The 12,153-nt window shown below is 39.3% G+C and overlaps 2 protein-coding genes and 1 pseudogene across 3 annotated transcripts in view; 2 read left to right on the top strand and 1 right to left on the bottom strand.

Moving 5' to 3' along the window:
* Nucleotides 1-5,947, bottom strand: part of XPNPEP3 (X-prolyl aminopeptidase 3) — a 62,081-nt gene extending 56,134 nt beyond the window's left edge. The window contains exon 1 of one of the 2 annotated variants that reach the window (XM_059937040.1): nucleotides 5,731-5,947. In XM_059937040.1, coding sequence (XP_059793023.1) covers nucleotides 5,731-5,794 — 64 coding nt within the window. In that variant the 5' untranslated portion in view covers nucleotides 5,795-5,947. Of the gene's footprint in view, nucleotides 1-84; nucleotides 137-5,730 lie in introns of those variants that run through there. The other variant, XM_059937041.1, reaches the window with a different exon arrangement.
* On the top strand, nucleotides 868-949 carry LOC132373851 (U4 spliceosomal RNA; annotated as a pseudogene).
* Nucleotides 5,948-6,262: 315 nt separating the features above from the next.
* Nucleotides 6,263-12,153, top strand: part of ST13 (ST13 Hsp70 interacting protein) — a 28,075-nt gene continuing 22,184 nt past the window's right edge. Inside the window, exons 1-2 of the mRNA XM_059937043.1 lie at nucleotides 6,263-6,565; nucleotides 11,769-11,826. Coding sequence (XP_059793026.1) covers nucleotides 6,456-6,565; nucleotides 11,769-11,826 — 168 coding nt within the window. The 5' untranslated portion in view covers nucleotides 6,263-6,455. The remainder of the gene's footprint in view (nucleotides 6,566-11,768; nucleotides 11,827-12,153) is intronic.

The following is a 12,153-nucleotide window of genomic DNA, read 5'->3' as shown; positions in this document are numbered from 1 at the left end:
ACTACCCCGAGCACCCCTTTCCAACCATCTGTTACAACATGGTGGATTACTATGAAGTTCTAGAATTGCAGAGATATACTTCACCTGAGGACATTAAAAAGGCTTATTGAAAAGTGGCACTTAAATGGCACCCTGATAAAAATCCAGAAAATAAAGAAGAAGCCGAGAGAAAATTCAAAGAAGTAGCTGAGGCATATGAGGTATTATCAAATGATGAAAAACAGGACATTTATGATAATATGGCAAAGAAGGATTAAATGGTGGAGTCAGAGGTCATTTTGATGATTCTTCTGAGTATGGCTTCACATTCCATAAGCCAGATGATGTCTTTAAGAAATTTTTCGTAAAAGGGACCCATTATCATTTCATTTCTTTACAGACTTGCTTGAAGACCTTTTAAATAATCCAAAAGCTCCTATGGAAGCAGAAACAGAGGTGAAAGACCCTTTTTCTCTACATCCAGTGAATATCCAGCTTTCGAGATTTTCTTCATATGATACAGGATATATACCATGTGGTTCACTGGGCCATAAGGGCCTTAATTCATTCTCTTCCCTGACATTTGACAACAGTGGGATGGGCAACTACATATCTGTTACAACTTCAGGTAAAATTGTTAATGGCAGAAATACCAATATAAAGAGAATTATTGAGAATGATCAAGAAAGAGACGAAGACGATGGTGAGTTGAAGTCCTTTCTTTTAAATGGTATGGCAGATGGAGAGAGCTTTGCTGAGGAATGCAATTGGAGAAGATGGTCATTCAACAATTATTCACCAAAGTCCTGCAGCCCCAAACATGTATCTCAATATACTTTTGCAACTGGAATCCCTCTATTTTCTCAGCAGGATTCAAAGAAGGTGGTAAGCTTTGTGCAGTGGCAGTATCATAGCCAATGAGGTTTATCCGAGGCGCAATTATTGCTAATTGAAAACTTTTCCCAAAGAAGGTGGTAAAAGGAAAAAAAAGAAGCATAAAGAGGTACAGAAGAAGAAGTCAACTAAAAGGAATCATTAAATTGACTCTTCAGACACATTATGTTCATATAACATTTGAACACAACTCTTTATGTGTTTCTTTTTTTTAAATTTAATTTTATTTATATTTTTATACAGCAGGTTCTTATTAGTTATCCATTTTATACATATTAGTGTATATACGTCATTCCAATTCATCACACCATCTTTGTGTGTTTCTGTTAGAGTTTTGCAGATAATATTTGTTTAATACCACACTAAGATTATGTTTTTAACGTATTTAGCAGGACTGTAAACATCTGATGAGTGGCTGTTTGGATTAGGTATGTTAGAAAAAGATGAATTTGTGGTAACAGTGATATTAAGAATTTAGAACAGCAAAGCTTAATGAGTTTTGAAATTTTAGCTAAGGTAGCCAGGAAAAAGATCTAAATGAAATGAAGGAGTTAGCCATGTGGATATTTGGTCAAAGAAGATTCCAGGCAGCAGGACTAGCAAGTGAAATGTCCCTAAAGCACACTGTGTAAGGTGTGTTTGAGGAACATGGAGATCAGTGTGGCCAGTTATGAGAGCAAGTAGATGAAGTAAGAAAGGTAACAGAAGACCAGATTATGCAGGGACTGCTAGATCACAGTATGAACTATGTTATAATTGTCAGACAGGAAGCCAATGGAGGCTTTGAGCAGAAGAGTGACATAATCTGACATACTTAAACAGGCCTACACTGGTTGCCATCACTTAAACAGGCCTACGCTGGTTGCTGTCATTAAAAACAGAGTCTAAGTAAGCAGGGGTAAAAGCAGGGAAATGCAGGCTACTGCCACAATCCAGGCCAGAGACTGCAGTAGCTTGGCCAGGGTGGTGGAGGCGGTGGTGGTAAAGAGAGATCAGACTCTGGATATATTCTAAAGGTAGGGCCAAACGGAATTTGCTGACAGACTGGATGTGGGGTATGACAGAAGTCAGGATTTTTGGCCTTAGCAACTGAAAGAAGAGAAGTGCCATTAATCTGAGATAGGCCCGGAGGTGTTAAATTTTGGATGTGCTACATTCAAGGTACCCGAATTTATTAAGCAACAAAAAAAGAATTTCCTATGTTGACTTGCATCCTGCATGTTCCCTGTCATTGAATTATTCCTTTTTTTTAAACAAAAAGATCTTATTGATCATATTAATCTTTTATCTTAGAAATATAATTACTATAAATTTTAATGTGACTAAAAGATGGGAGCAAATAATCTAGTAGCACTTAAAACCCAATCACCTTTCGAAAAACATAGTTCAGTGATATATAGCAATGCAACAAATTTGGAAACCAGAAAAAATTCTAGGATCTACTATTTTTAAATGACTGCTAGAATAAAGTGTGAGCTCTTGTTTTGTTTGATTTTTAGTTGGTAGGTGGGTGGGAAGGAAAGTTCATTTATTCTACAGGAGAGACTGGGGACAATTAGCATTTAATGCTTATTTGCAGAAAATAAAATCATAAAAGCTCAGAGTATTTTAAATGCTACTTATATAAAATGTGACATTTAGTAGAATTTCTTTGTTACACATATGGGACTAATCAGACTTAGAAAAAAATGCAATTTTTCAACAAAAGCAAAAACCAGTGTCTCTGAAAATTTGAGAATGTAATAACATGCCCGCTGGTCATTTTTTATTTTATTCTTAACAGATAACTAAAAATTCAGATTTAATCTTATTCAATAGCTTAAAATTATTCGTTTCCTACTGCCTAGAGGAAAAAGCTCAATGTTGCTTAACATAATATACAAGGCACTCCACGAGCCAGCCACCAGCTTTCTTCCCAACTTGACTTTCTATCACGTGTCTTCTTACACATCTCATGCTTGAGCCCAACTTTTCCCAAACTGTGTTCAAAGGGATACCAGTTCAAGACTCACCAGAGAAAAAGGGCTCCATGGTCAAATACATTTTGCAAATCAATGCCAAAGACATTTCCCTCTTAGAGACTTGGAAATAGTCTATTATGAGCATTATAAAATGCAGCATTCCCCATACTTATTTGACCACAGAACCCTTTTGGTGTAACAGCTATTAACATGCCCAGCAACATATTTCAAAAAAGCTCCAGGCTTATTAATGATGCAAAGCTTTGTACCAGTCATTCTGCTTCAGAGTTCTGGGCCTTTGCATTTATTCTCTGCCAGGATGGTTCCATCACTCTAGTTGGCTTGGTAAATTCAAGCCTTCTTTCAAGTCTCAACTCTCCTAACCTTTGACGTCACGCCCACGTTTCCTCTTTGCCCCTCTCTGCCCCCAGAAAATATCAACCCGTTTTCCTTCTCCCCACAAGTATGTTACATTACAATTACTTGCTTTTTTGTCCATCTCGCATGATGGCAGAAACTTTTTTTGTGTGCTTAGTTCTCCTATGTGGTGCTCAATTAATGTTAATAGAATTAACTGCAAACAGGCTTTTAAAAATTATTTGCTACTTATTCTTTAATATTTTCAATATTTCCCTTCCTCATCTCACACTTATATTTAAATGATCTAGTCTTTTAAAATATAAAACTTACTTATGCATCATTAATGCTTTATTTTGCTTTTTCTCAAATGACTAGGTGTTAATAACTATATCACAACTAATGAAATCACACTCTGAATTAGCCAAAGCATTTTCACTTTAGGAATGCATGACTTTCGTAGAATAGGAAGTTACCTATGGTACTCAACACCCTGTTCCCAAAGCCTTCCTAAGGAAAAGCAACCAAGAGCACCACAGAATTCCAAGTTCTATTTATGAACATCTAAAGTTGGTGGAATTTTCAAATTCTAAAACTTCATAAAATCCCAGAATAACATACTTACAACCCATTATTGCCTTTCTTGAACTCCCATGTCACTTGAGTCAAGACTCTATTACCATCCTTTGCTATATATATTCTCATTTATTTGTTGCTTCTCTATCATCTGACTAGACTGTAACTCCAGGGGAGTGGAGATTCACCCACAATGACTACTAACTCAAAAGTTACTGAATGAAGATACATTCTTTCTGGCTCAATAAAAAGGTCAAAAAGGACTTTACTAAGCAGAGTAAGACCTAGCAGAGGTATAACAGAAAAAGGACTACATGGCAATCATACAATTAACATTCCTGACTTGCTACTTGTGATATTGTCTTAGTTTCAGTTCCCCATCAGTAAAATGATATTTGCTCTAATTACTGGACTTGTGAAGGTCCAAGGAGATCATTCATTCATTCAAAAAGCCTATATATGTATATTATGATGTTAATGTGAGAAGTGGTTAAATTTACTTATTCCACTGAAGCAAAATGAAGCATAATGACTACAGTTTTCCAGGACACTGGTGTGTATAATCCAGTACCTAGCCCTACATCTTGATTAATCAGGTTTTACACAAAGCCTCAACAAATGGAAAAAAAGTTACAAGCAAAGAATGGTTCCAGCTCTAAACCATAAGTTATGGTCTCTGTGATCAAGACTGACTAACAGCATATCTATTCACCTACTCCCATGGAGAGGGACAGCTTTCTGGAGCTTAACTGTTAGAAGCAAAGAGCAAGTTCTGTGCACTGAACAATGATTACTTTTTATTTTTACTTTTTAGAGTAAGGCTCCTAAGTCGATATAATTACCATTCCATTTTCAATAAATTCAGGTATACCAACATAAGAAACACATGTCAAGACATAACTTTGGTGTCAAATACCACATGCTCCGGCTCACACACTGTTCACCTATCGGCCCCCAAAACTCAAATATGATCCAATGGCAGATCTGCCTGAAAGACGATTCATCTTTCACCGATCAAGCTTCATGTTCATCGCATTAATTGCTCGCGACAGAATACACCCTAAAAAAATGCCCCCCCCCCCATTCCTGGACTACTCTATCTTGCCTTTTCTTTTTTTTTTTTAACACTTTCTTCTTTTTTGAATTTTTGAATTTTATTTTATTTATTTTTTTATACAGCAGGTTCTTATTAGTCATCAATTTTATGCACATCAGTGTATACATGTCAATTCCAATCACCCAATTCATCACACCACCATCCCCCCCACGCCGCGGCTTTCCCCCCTTGGTGTCCATACGTTTGTTCTCTACGTCTGTGTCTCAACTTCTGCCCTGCAAACCGGTTCATCTGTACCATTTTTCTAGGCTCCACATATATGCGTTAATATACGATATTTGTTTTTCTCTTTCTGACTTACTATCTTGCCTTTTCGAGCAAGGCTTTCAGACATAAAAAGCCTCAGGAGTATTTCCAAACATTACCTCTTCTGAGAGGAACTACTCAAAGATCTGTAGTACTAAACATGTGTTTCTTGTACATTCTGCAGCCAGCTCTCACGTCTACTCTGAAAACACGAAAATCCGACTGTAGGTTAACCTAACAGAAACAAGAGCTACGTGATGTGAGACACTGTGTCACCTGGGCAAGTGTGATAACTGACACAACTTCCATGAGTCCGAGTTACTTTGAAGACAGCCCCTCTGGGAAGACAGCACACCCTTTTCTCTCTGCAGTCATTTCAACCTCTCAGAATACCTCAACTGCAAAGAGAACCCCGGGCCCACCCTTTTCCAGGGGCAGCGGGTAGAGGAGAAATCCAAGGAGCGCACAGAGGGTTTGGGAGTGGAGACCCCAGCAGAAGAGTCCGCTAAAGCAGGGGTCGCCTCAGACCAACCTGGACCCCTCGGGTGCGCCTCAGGCTTCTCAGAGCAAGCCCCGAAGGAGACACTGTGGGAGTCTAACCTGAGAGGCTGCGGGCGCTTGCTACCGAGGGAACAAGCTTAGTTGCCGAGAGTAGCCAAGGCATAACCGCCACGCTTGCGCTTCAGGAAGGAAACGCGGAAAACTGCTGAAGAAGCCGCGGCCGGTAGGGTTGAGTCGCCCGGAAACCAGGCCAGGTGTCCCTCCCCTTCCGGCCGGCGCTGCTCGCCGGGCTTTCCTCCCACAGGGGCGCAGAATGTTGACGTCACACCCGGAGCTGTGACCGCCGCTCCGGCCGGAGGGCCGTTTTGGCGTCATGACGTCGTGTTCCATTTAACAGCCACAATCACAGAATATTCTATTCTAAATGACTCCCCGCAGGGGCTGACAGCTCCCGCCTCCTTGAAAGCACCGGATAGGAGGTTCATCTATCTAGAGCACTGGTTCTGAGTGAAGATAAGAATGCGTGCATGGAGAGGCAGGCACCAGCACGAACAGCCACACTTCTAGAAGATTCTAGCCAGTGCGCAGCGCAGCGGTAGAGGAGTAGGAATGAACGGGCGAAGGACCCGGGGTCACGAGACCGTTGGGTGGGCGGAGCCAGTGGCCGGGGAGGTTCTAGTCTGTTCTGCCTGGCAGCAACCGCCCCCTTTACGCGGTCACGCTGCGCTAGCGCCCGGGCTTGGGATCGGGCCGCAGCCTCCGCCGCGCCCGCCGTCTCCTGCTGCCTCCCGCCGCCTCCTGCTGCCTCCCGCCGCCTCCGGACCATGGACCCCCGCAAAGTGAGCGAGCTTCGAGCCTTCGTGAAAATGTGCAAGCAGGACCCGAGCGTTCTGCACACCGAGGAAATGCGCTTCCTGAGGGAGTGGGTGGAGAGGTGAGACCCGGGCCTGAGGGCCGATGGGGGAGGGAACAGGGACAGCGGGAGGGGGAGCTGGGCCGAGCTGGGCCCGAGCTGGCGCGGGGCGGAGGAACCTGGAGCTCGGCGGCGAGTCTCGCTCCCTGGCGGCGACCTCGAGGGGCTAGTGGAGGATCGGGAAGCTTAGATGGTTCAGAGGCAGGGAAGGAAAAGGCAGAGCTGGGTTCCCTGCATTCTGAGGTCGCCAGGGGTGTGTCTTCGGCGACATACGGAGATGCAGATGGTTGCGGGCAGTAGGGCACCGTAGGCGTGAGGGGGAGGGGTGAAAGCGGCAAGACTTCGCTTTCGCGTGGAGTTGTTTTTCTTGAAACCTCTGGTGTCCTGCTGAGGTGGCAGTGACACGAAGCAGCTCCTTTACGCACTGTGCCTTTAAAAAGTGGTGTGATAATGTGGAAGTTATTTAATAAGTTACAATAAAAGTGGTAGCTGTGTTTGATTACTTTTACAGTTACACTGATTCTAAGTGCGTAGAATTATTTTGGGAATCGCTTATTGTACTTCCATAGTGGCAGTGCCATCACGCCAGACACTTTTAAAAAACTGATTTTTCAAGGACCCACATGTTAACACGATCTATTCTTGTTATCTTTAACTCCAGAGTACGGCGCTACGAGTGTGGAATTAATTGGACAGGCATTGTGCCAGATGCTAGCTAGGAAACAGTTTAAGTACAATCTATTTAGGGATACAGATGGATAAGTACAGAAATTCGTCTTGATATTTAGCATGTAATAGAGATTAGTATTCTGCGTATTGGAGGGGAGCTTAAGGGAGAAAGGGAACTCTTCCCCGAGATGATTTTTTAGAGTCAGTACCTCTGGTGAGGAATTTAAGAGATGACATACAAATTGCATCTCACGGTGATAAATAGCGAGTAAAAAGGTGATAAATAGTGTAAAGCAATATGACTCCTAAAAGGTACTACCCTAAACATTGATTTGTTTATTTTAGTAATATTTTTATAGGGGAAGATGAACCAATGATTAGCCAACATTTGAAAGAATATTTCTTCCAGTGAGCTTGTTCTAACGAAGAAACTTAAGGTCAAATCTATCAACGTTGTCTGTGGTGGGATAGTAATTTTTTTCCTCTAAGAAGTTTCTCAGTCCTTTTTCCCCCCACCAGTTTTCTAGCTACTGTAAGATTTTTGCTCATGTTATTTATGTAAAATTCTGAGAACGCTTACAATTAGTTACTGTAGTAGCTTAATAACAGTTGTTAACAGTTAATACCGTTTTGCAAATTCTGCTTTTTAACAGAAAAATTTTTAGGACTAGGAATTGAGGTCTAGATTTTAGTCGTTTTCTCTGTTGAGTAACTTGATCCAAAAGTGTCACTTAAGGTATTTGTATGCTTTTGTTCTCTTCTTATTTACTCATTGGAGAAAAGAGCCTACAATTAATAAGTTCTTAAAATTCCAGGTAAAGCGGACCGATACTGCAGGAAGAAATATCTGGCACCAAGAGTGAACATTATTTTGAGTGGATACAATGTTATGTTCCACTCCTAGAGAGGTAGAGAGAGGACACTGTGAAGAAAAAGTTAACTGCATCTGGAAACAGTGTTGTAACTTGTGCTGGAGCGATTGTGGCTGTGTAGAGAATTCTGATTTATGGTATGAAAATTCTGTCAAGTATTGTAGTCTCTGAAGTGTATCAGTTCCTCTCTTTTCTGTATTGGTATCAGTCTTCTTAAAGCAGTCCAAAGTTACAGGAGATAGATAGGGCTGAATGTGGAGACTTATAGGTCCAGTAATATTCCTAAACCTAATCCTACTTTTAGGGTTCCTCAAGTAGAAACCATCTCAGGTTTTCCTCTACTCCATACTAAATTAGTCATGGATATCCAGGCTTAGACATTGAAGAACAGTCCATTTGCTTATTTGCCATAATTTCTATTATTGTTTATAGCTTAAAATTTTATTTGGTTTTAAGAATATATAAGTTTAATAAATTGAACAAGAGAAATATGAAGAAAAAAATTTTGGCCCAATAGTCAGTGGGAATCAGGGAGACTACATTCTTTCCAAGAAATATGTTTTGGAATATTTTTGTTTTTCTAGGGGGAGAAGAATTTTCTGATGCGATTTTCTCCTATATCACAACTTGGTCTACTTCGTATCTTGCAGTTACGTTTATCCTTTCATTTTATGGCAATTTAAGATCAAAGGGAGTATCTTTGTATTCTAGTCTCCAGCACAGTGCGTGCATGGCACATGGCTTTTCAGCAAATATTTTAAATGAAGTGAACAGGATGCATTTGTACCCTCAGTGAATTTAAAATATAGTACCCAGTTTTTTGTACATGTGTGTAAGTAAATATAGTAAATATAGAGTAGGTTTAATGTTACCAAATTAAGAGAATTATGATTGAAGTCTTGTGTGGTCCCACATAAATGCCTATATTGGCAAAGTCCAGTTTGCAGTTTTTGGCAGAGAACTATCTTGTTTTAAATCTTGGAAGCATAAAATGAAACTTCTGTACCTATAAATTGGTGTTACCTTCCAATAGTTAACTAGAATTTGGAATGTGAGAAACTCTAAATCTAGTTTATGAATAAACCCTCTTGGGTTTTCCTCCCAAGTTTTAAATTTTTTAATTTTTTGGAAACAGTATCTAGCTTGCAAACAAAATGCAAGTATAGTACAAGGAACTTTTTTCCTGAACTATTTCCAACATTGTGTCCCCAACACCATTTAGGGTGTGTTTTCTGCAAACAAGGACAGTCCTCTGCAGTAAGGCCATCAACTCAGGAAACTGATACTGATACATTAATAGTATCTAATCTTCAGAATTACATGTTGCACTTCGTTGTCATGTCTCTTCGTTCTGAAATAGTTCTTCAGTCTTTCACTGATTTTCATGACCTTGGCAATTTTGAATATTATGGGCCAGTTATTCTGTAGAATTTCCCTCAATTCGGGTTTGTCTGATATTTCCTTAGGATTAGATTTAGTTTAACACATTAGTTGGCAGGACTATCACCTCCCAAAGTTTTAACATAAATTACACTGTTAGGACTGTGTTTGGATGTCACTCTAAATACATTTCTGGATGCTGCATTTTGAAACTTAGGAAAAACACAGTTTAGGAAGTCTGGTGCCTTCATTAAAATTTAACTGCAAAGAACTGGTATTTGATTACTGTGCTCTTTTGAAAAGTTTTTCGGTAGAATAGAATTTTAAAGAATTTTGTCCTGTTTGTATGCTTGTTCCCTATCATTAAACCATTTCACTTTGCTGAATTGCGTAGTTAGATGTTTTGGATTGTGTAATGATTTAATGATTGGCACATGGGAGCCATTCTTCCTTATCAAAGGTACTGAGTAACTGAAGATTTTTTTTGTTACTGTCACATTAAACAGAATGGGAAAGGTGCACGTTTTTCTTAATACAAGAAATTGCAAATTTTGTTTCTCATTACATTTGTTACTTTGCATTTATATTTTTACTTCATGTTGGCTTTATCAAAAGATACCATTGAGTGAATAGGCAAGCCACAGGGTGGGAGAAGACATTTGCAACTTGTAAAACTGACAGAATGTGCATATTCGGAATATACAAAGAACACCTACAAACATGATAGACAACCTAATAGAAGGCTGGACAAGAGGTGAACTTTACAAAAAAGGCTTTTAAAATGGCCAGTCAGGGGCTTCCCTGGTGGCGCAGTGGTTGAGAATCTGCCTGCCAATGCAGGGGACACGGGTTCGAGCCCTGGTCTGGGAAGATCCCACATGCCGTGGAGCAACTAGGCCCGTGAGCCACAACTACGGAGCCTGCGCGTCTGGAGCCTGTGATCCACAACAAGAGAGGCCGCGATAGTGAGAGGCCCACGCACCACGATGAAGAGTAGCCCCCGCTTGCCGCAACTAGAGAAAGCCCTCGCACAGAAACGAAGACCCAACACAGCCAAAAATAAATAAATAAATAAATAAATAAATTAATTAATTTTAAAAAATGGCCAATGTATGAAAAGAGACTCAGATTACAATGAGATACCACTACACACCTGTTAAAAATGCTAAAAATTTAAAAGATGAACAATAGCTAAGTGTTGGCCAAGGTGTGGAACAGATGAATTCTCATACACTGGTAATAGATGTGTAAGTTGGTAAAAGAACTTTGGAAAACCAATATCTATTTAAATCCAGTATACTCATACCTTATGTCCAGAAATCCCACCCAACTGAAATTAATGTAAGCATGGCTCTGATAACTCTAGTTATAAAGAATCGACGCTTACAGGTGTTTTGGACTAGGTTCCTTTCTGTTTTCCAAGTTAACATATCTCTGTTTTACATAAAAGTTAATGGCCTCTTTTTTTTTTTTTTAAGGCACGTGTTAAGTCTTTGTGATCTCTAGCTCTCACTATTGTGGAGTGCTCTTAATCCACTGAACTTTTTAATCACTGGACTGTTGCATGTAGCCCATATGCTTCAGAGCCTGCCCCAGAAGGAGCATATAACACTAATTCTTCATGGTCTTATTTTTTCCTTATTTTTAAGTTATTTATGTATAACTCACTTAGTTGGCCTGGAGTATTTGGGAAAGAAGGGCTTGCAAGGTCAAGAAGAAATTCTAATGGGTGAAGTTTAGAGGTGATAAGGAGAAAATCTGCAGTGTGAGAGGCATATGAATATAACCAAGAAGAATCCTTGTAGGTACTAGTCAGAGGAAACAGGTGTTTTGAATCATTACACTGTGACTTCATAATGGTTATTTTATAAACTGCCTATTTGAATTTAACTGAGCTATTCTTACAAATGTCAAACTTTTGATTCAAAAATTCAAAGTTTTGGATTCAAGTATATCTACTGAATTCTAAATTAACAACTTGTACAAATGATTTTGTCATTGCGTGTTTCTCTGCCTCTTTTCCTTTTTCTCTGGGAATGGGCAGAGAAGCTATATAATTAAGTTTACTAGACTTATTGAGACAAGGAAAAGGTTAGATTTTTATTAACCAGTATCCTAAAAGTAAATAAATTTTTAAGCTGAAAAAAACTTATAATACTGAAGTATTCAAATGAGTTTACCCTTAAAGGTTTGAAAAGGTAACTATTTAAATATGTAACCTTTTACTCAGCATAAATAAATGTTGCTTGGCTTAGTGAATTTTAGTTTTCTAAACAAATATCTTTTTTTTCATCTTCCTCAAGCATGGGGGGTAAAATACCACCTGCTACTCATAAAACCAAATTGGAAGAAAATACCAAGGTAAGCTATGAATTTCATTTGTATGTTTAGTGATAAAGTACTATAAGGTTTCTTAGGGATGTTTCTCACCTTCTGCCCTCAAATTGCCATTCCTGATTTCCCCAAGAAATCACTTGGAAGTAAGACCTTTGTAAAATTTCTATTTGGACATCAAATCTCTGTAATCTGATATAACACTGAGAATGTGGGGTTGAATGTTCACTATATTGTATAAAGTAAGTGAGAATAAGTGCTTGATGTATGTTATATGCATGACCTGTAAGTGGTAAGGTCTGTGACTGTGTGCATTTGTAGTCTTAATCTTTTTTTTTTTTTTTTTTTTTTTAA

This window comes from Balaenoptera ricei, chromosome 10 (assembly GCF_028023285.1).
Source record: "Balaenoptera ricei isolate mBalRic1 chromosome 10, mBalRic1.hap2, whole genome shotgun sequence".
NCBI lineage: Eukaryota > Metazoa > Chordata > Mammalia > Artiodactyla > Balaenopteridae > Balaenoptera > Balaenoptera ricei.
Note: the sequence above shows the minus strand (reverse complement) of the source record. Positions and strands in the feature narration are given on the sequence as shown.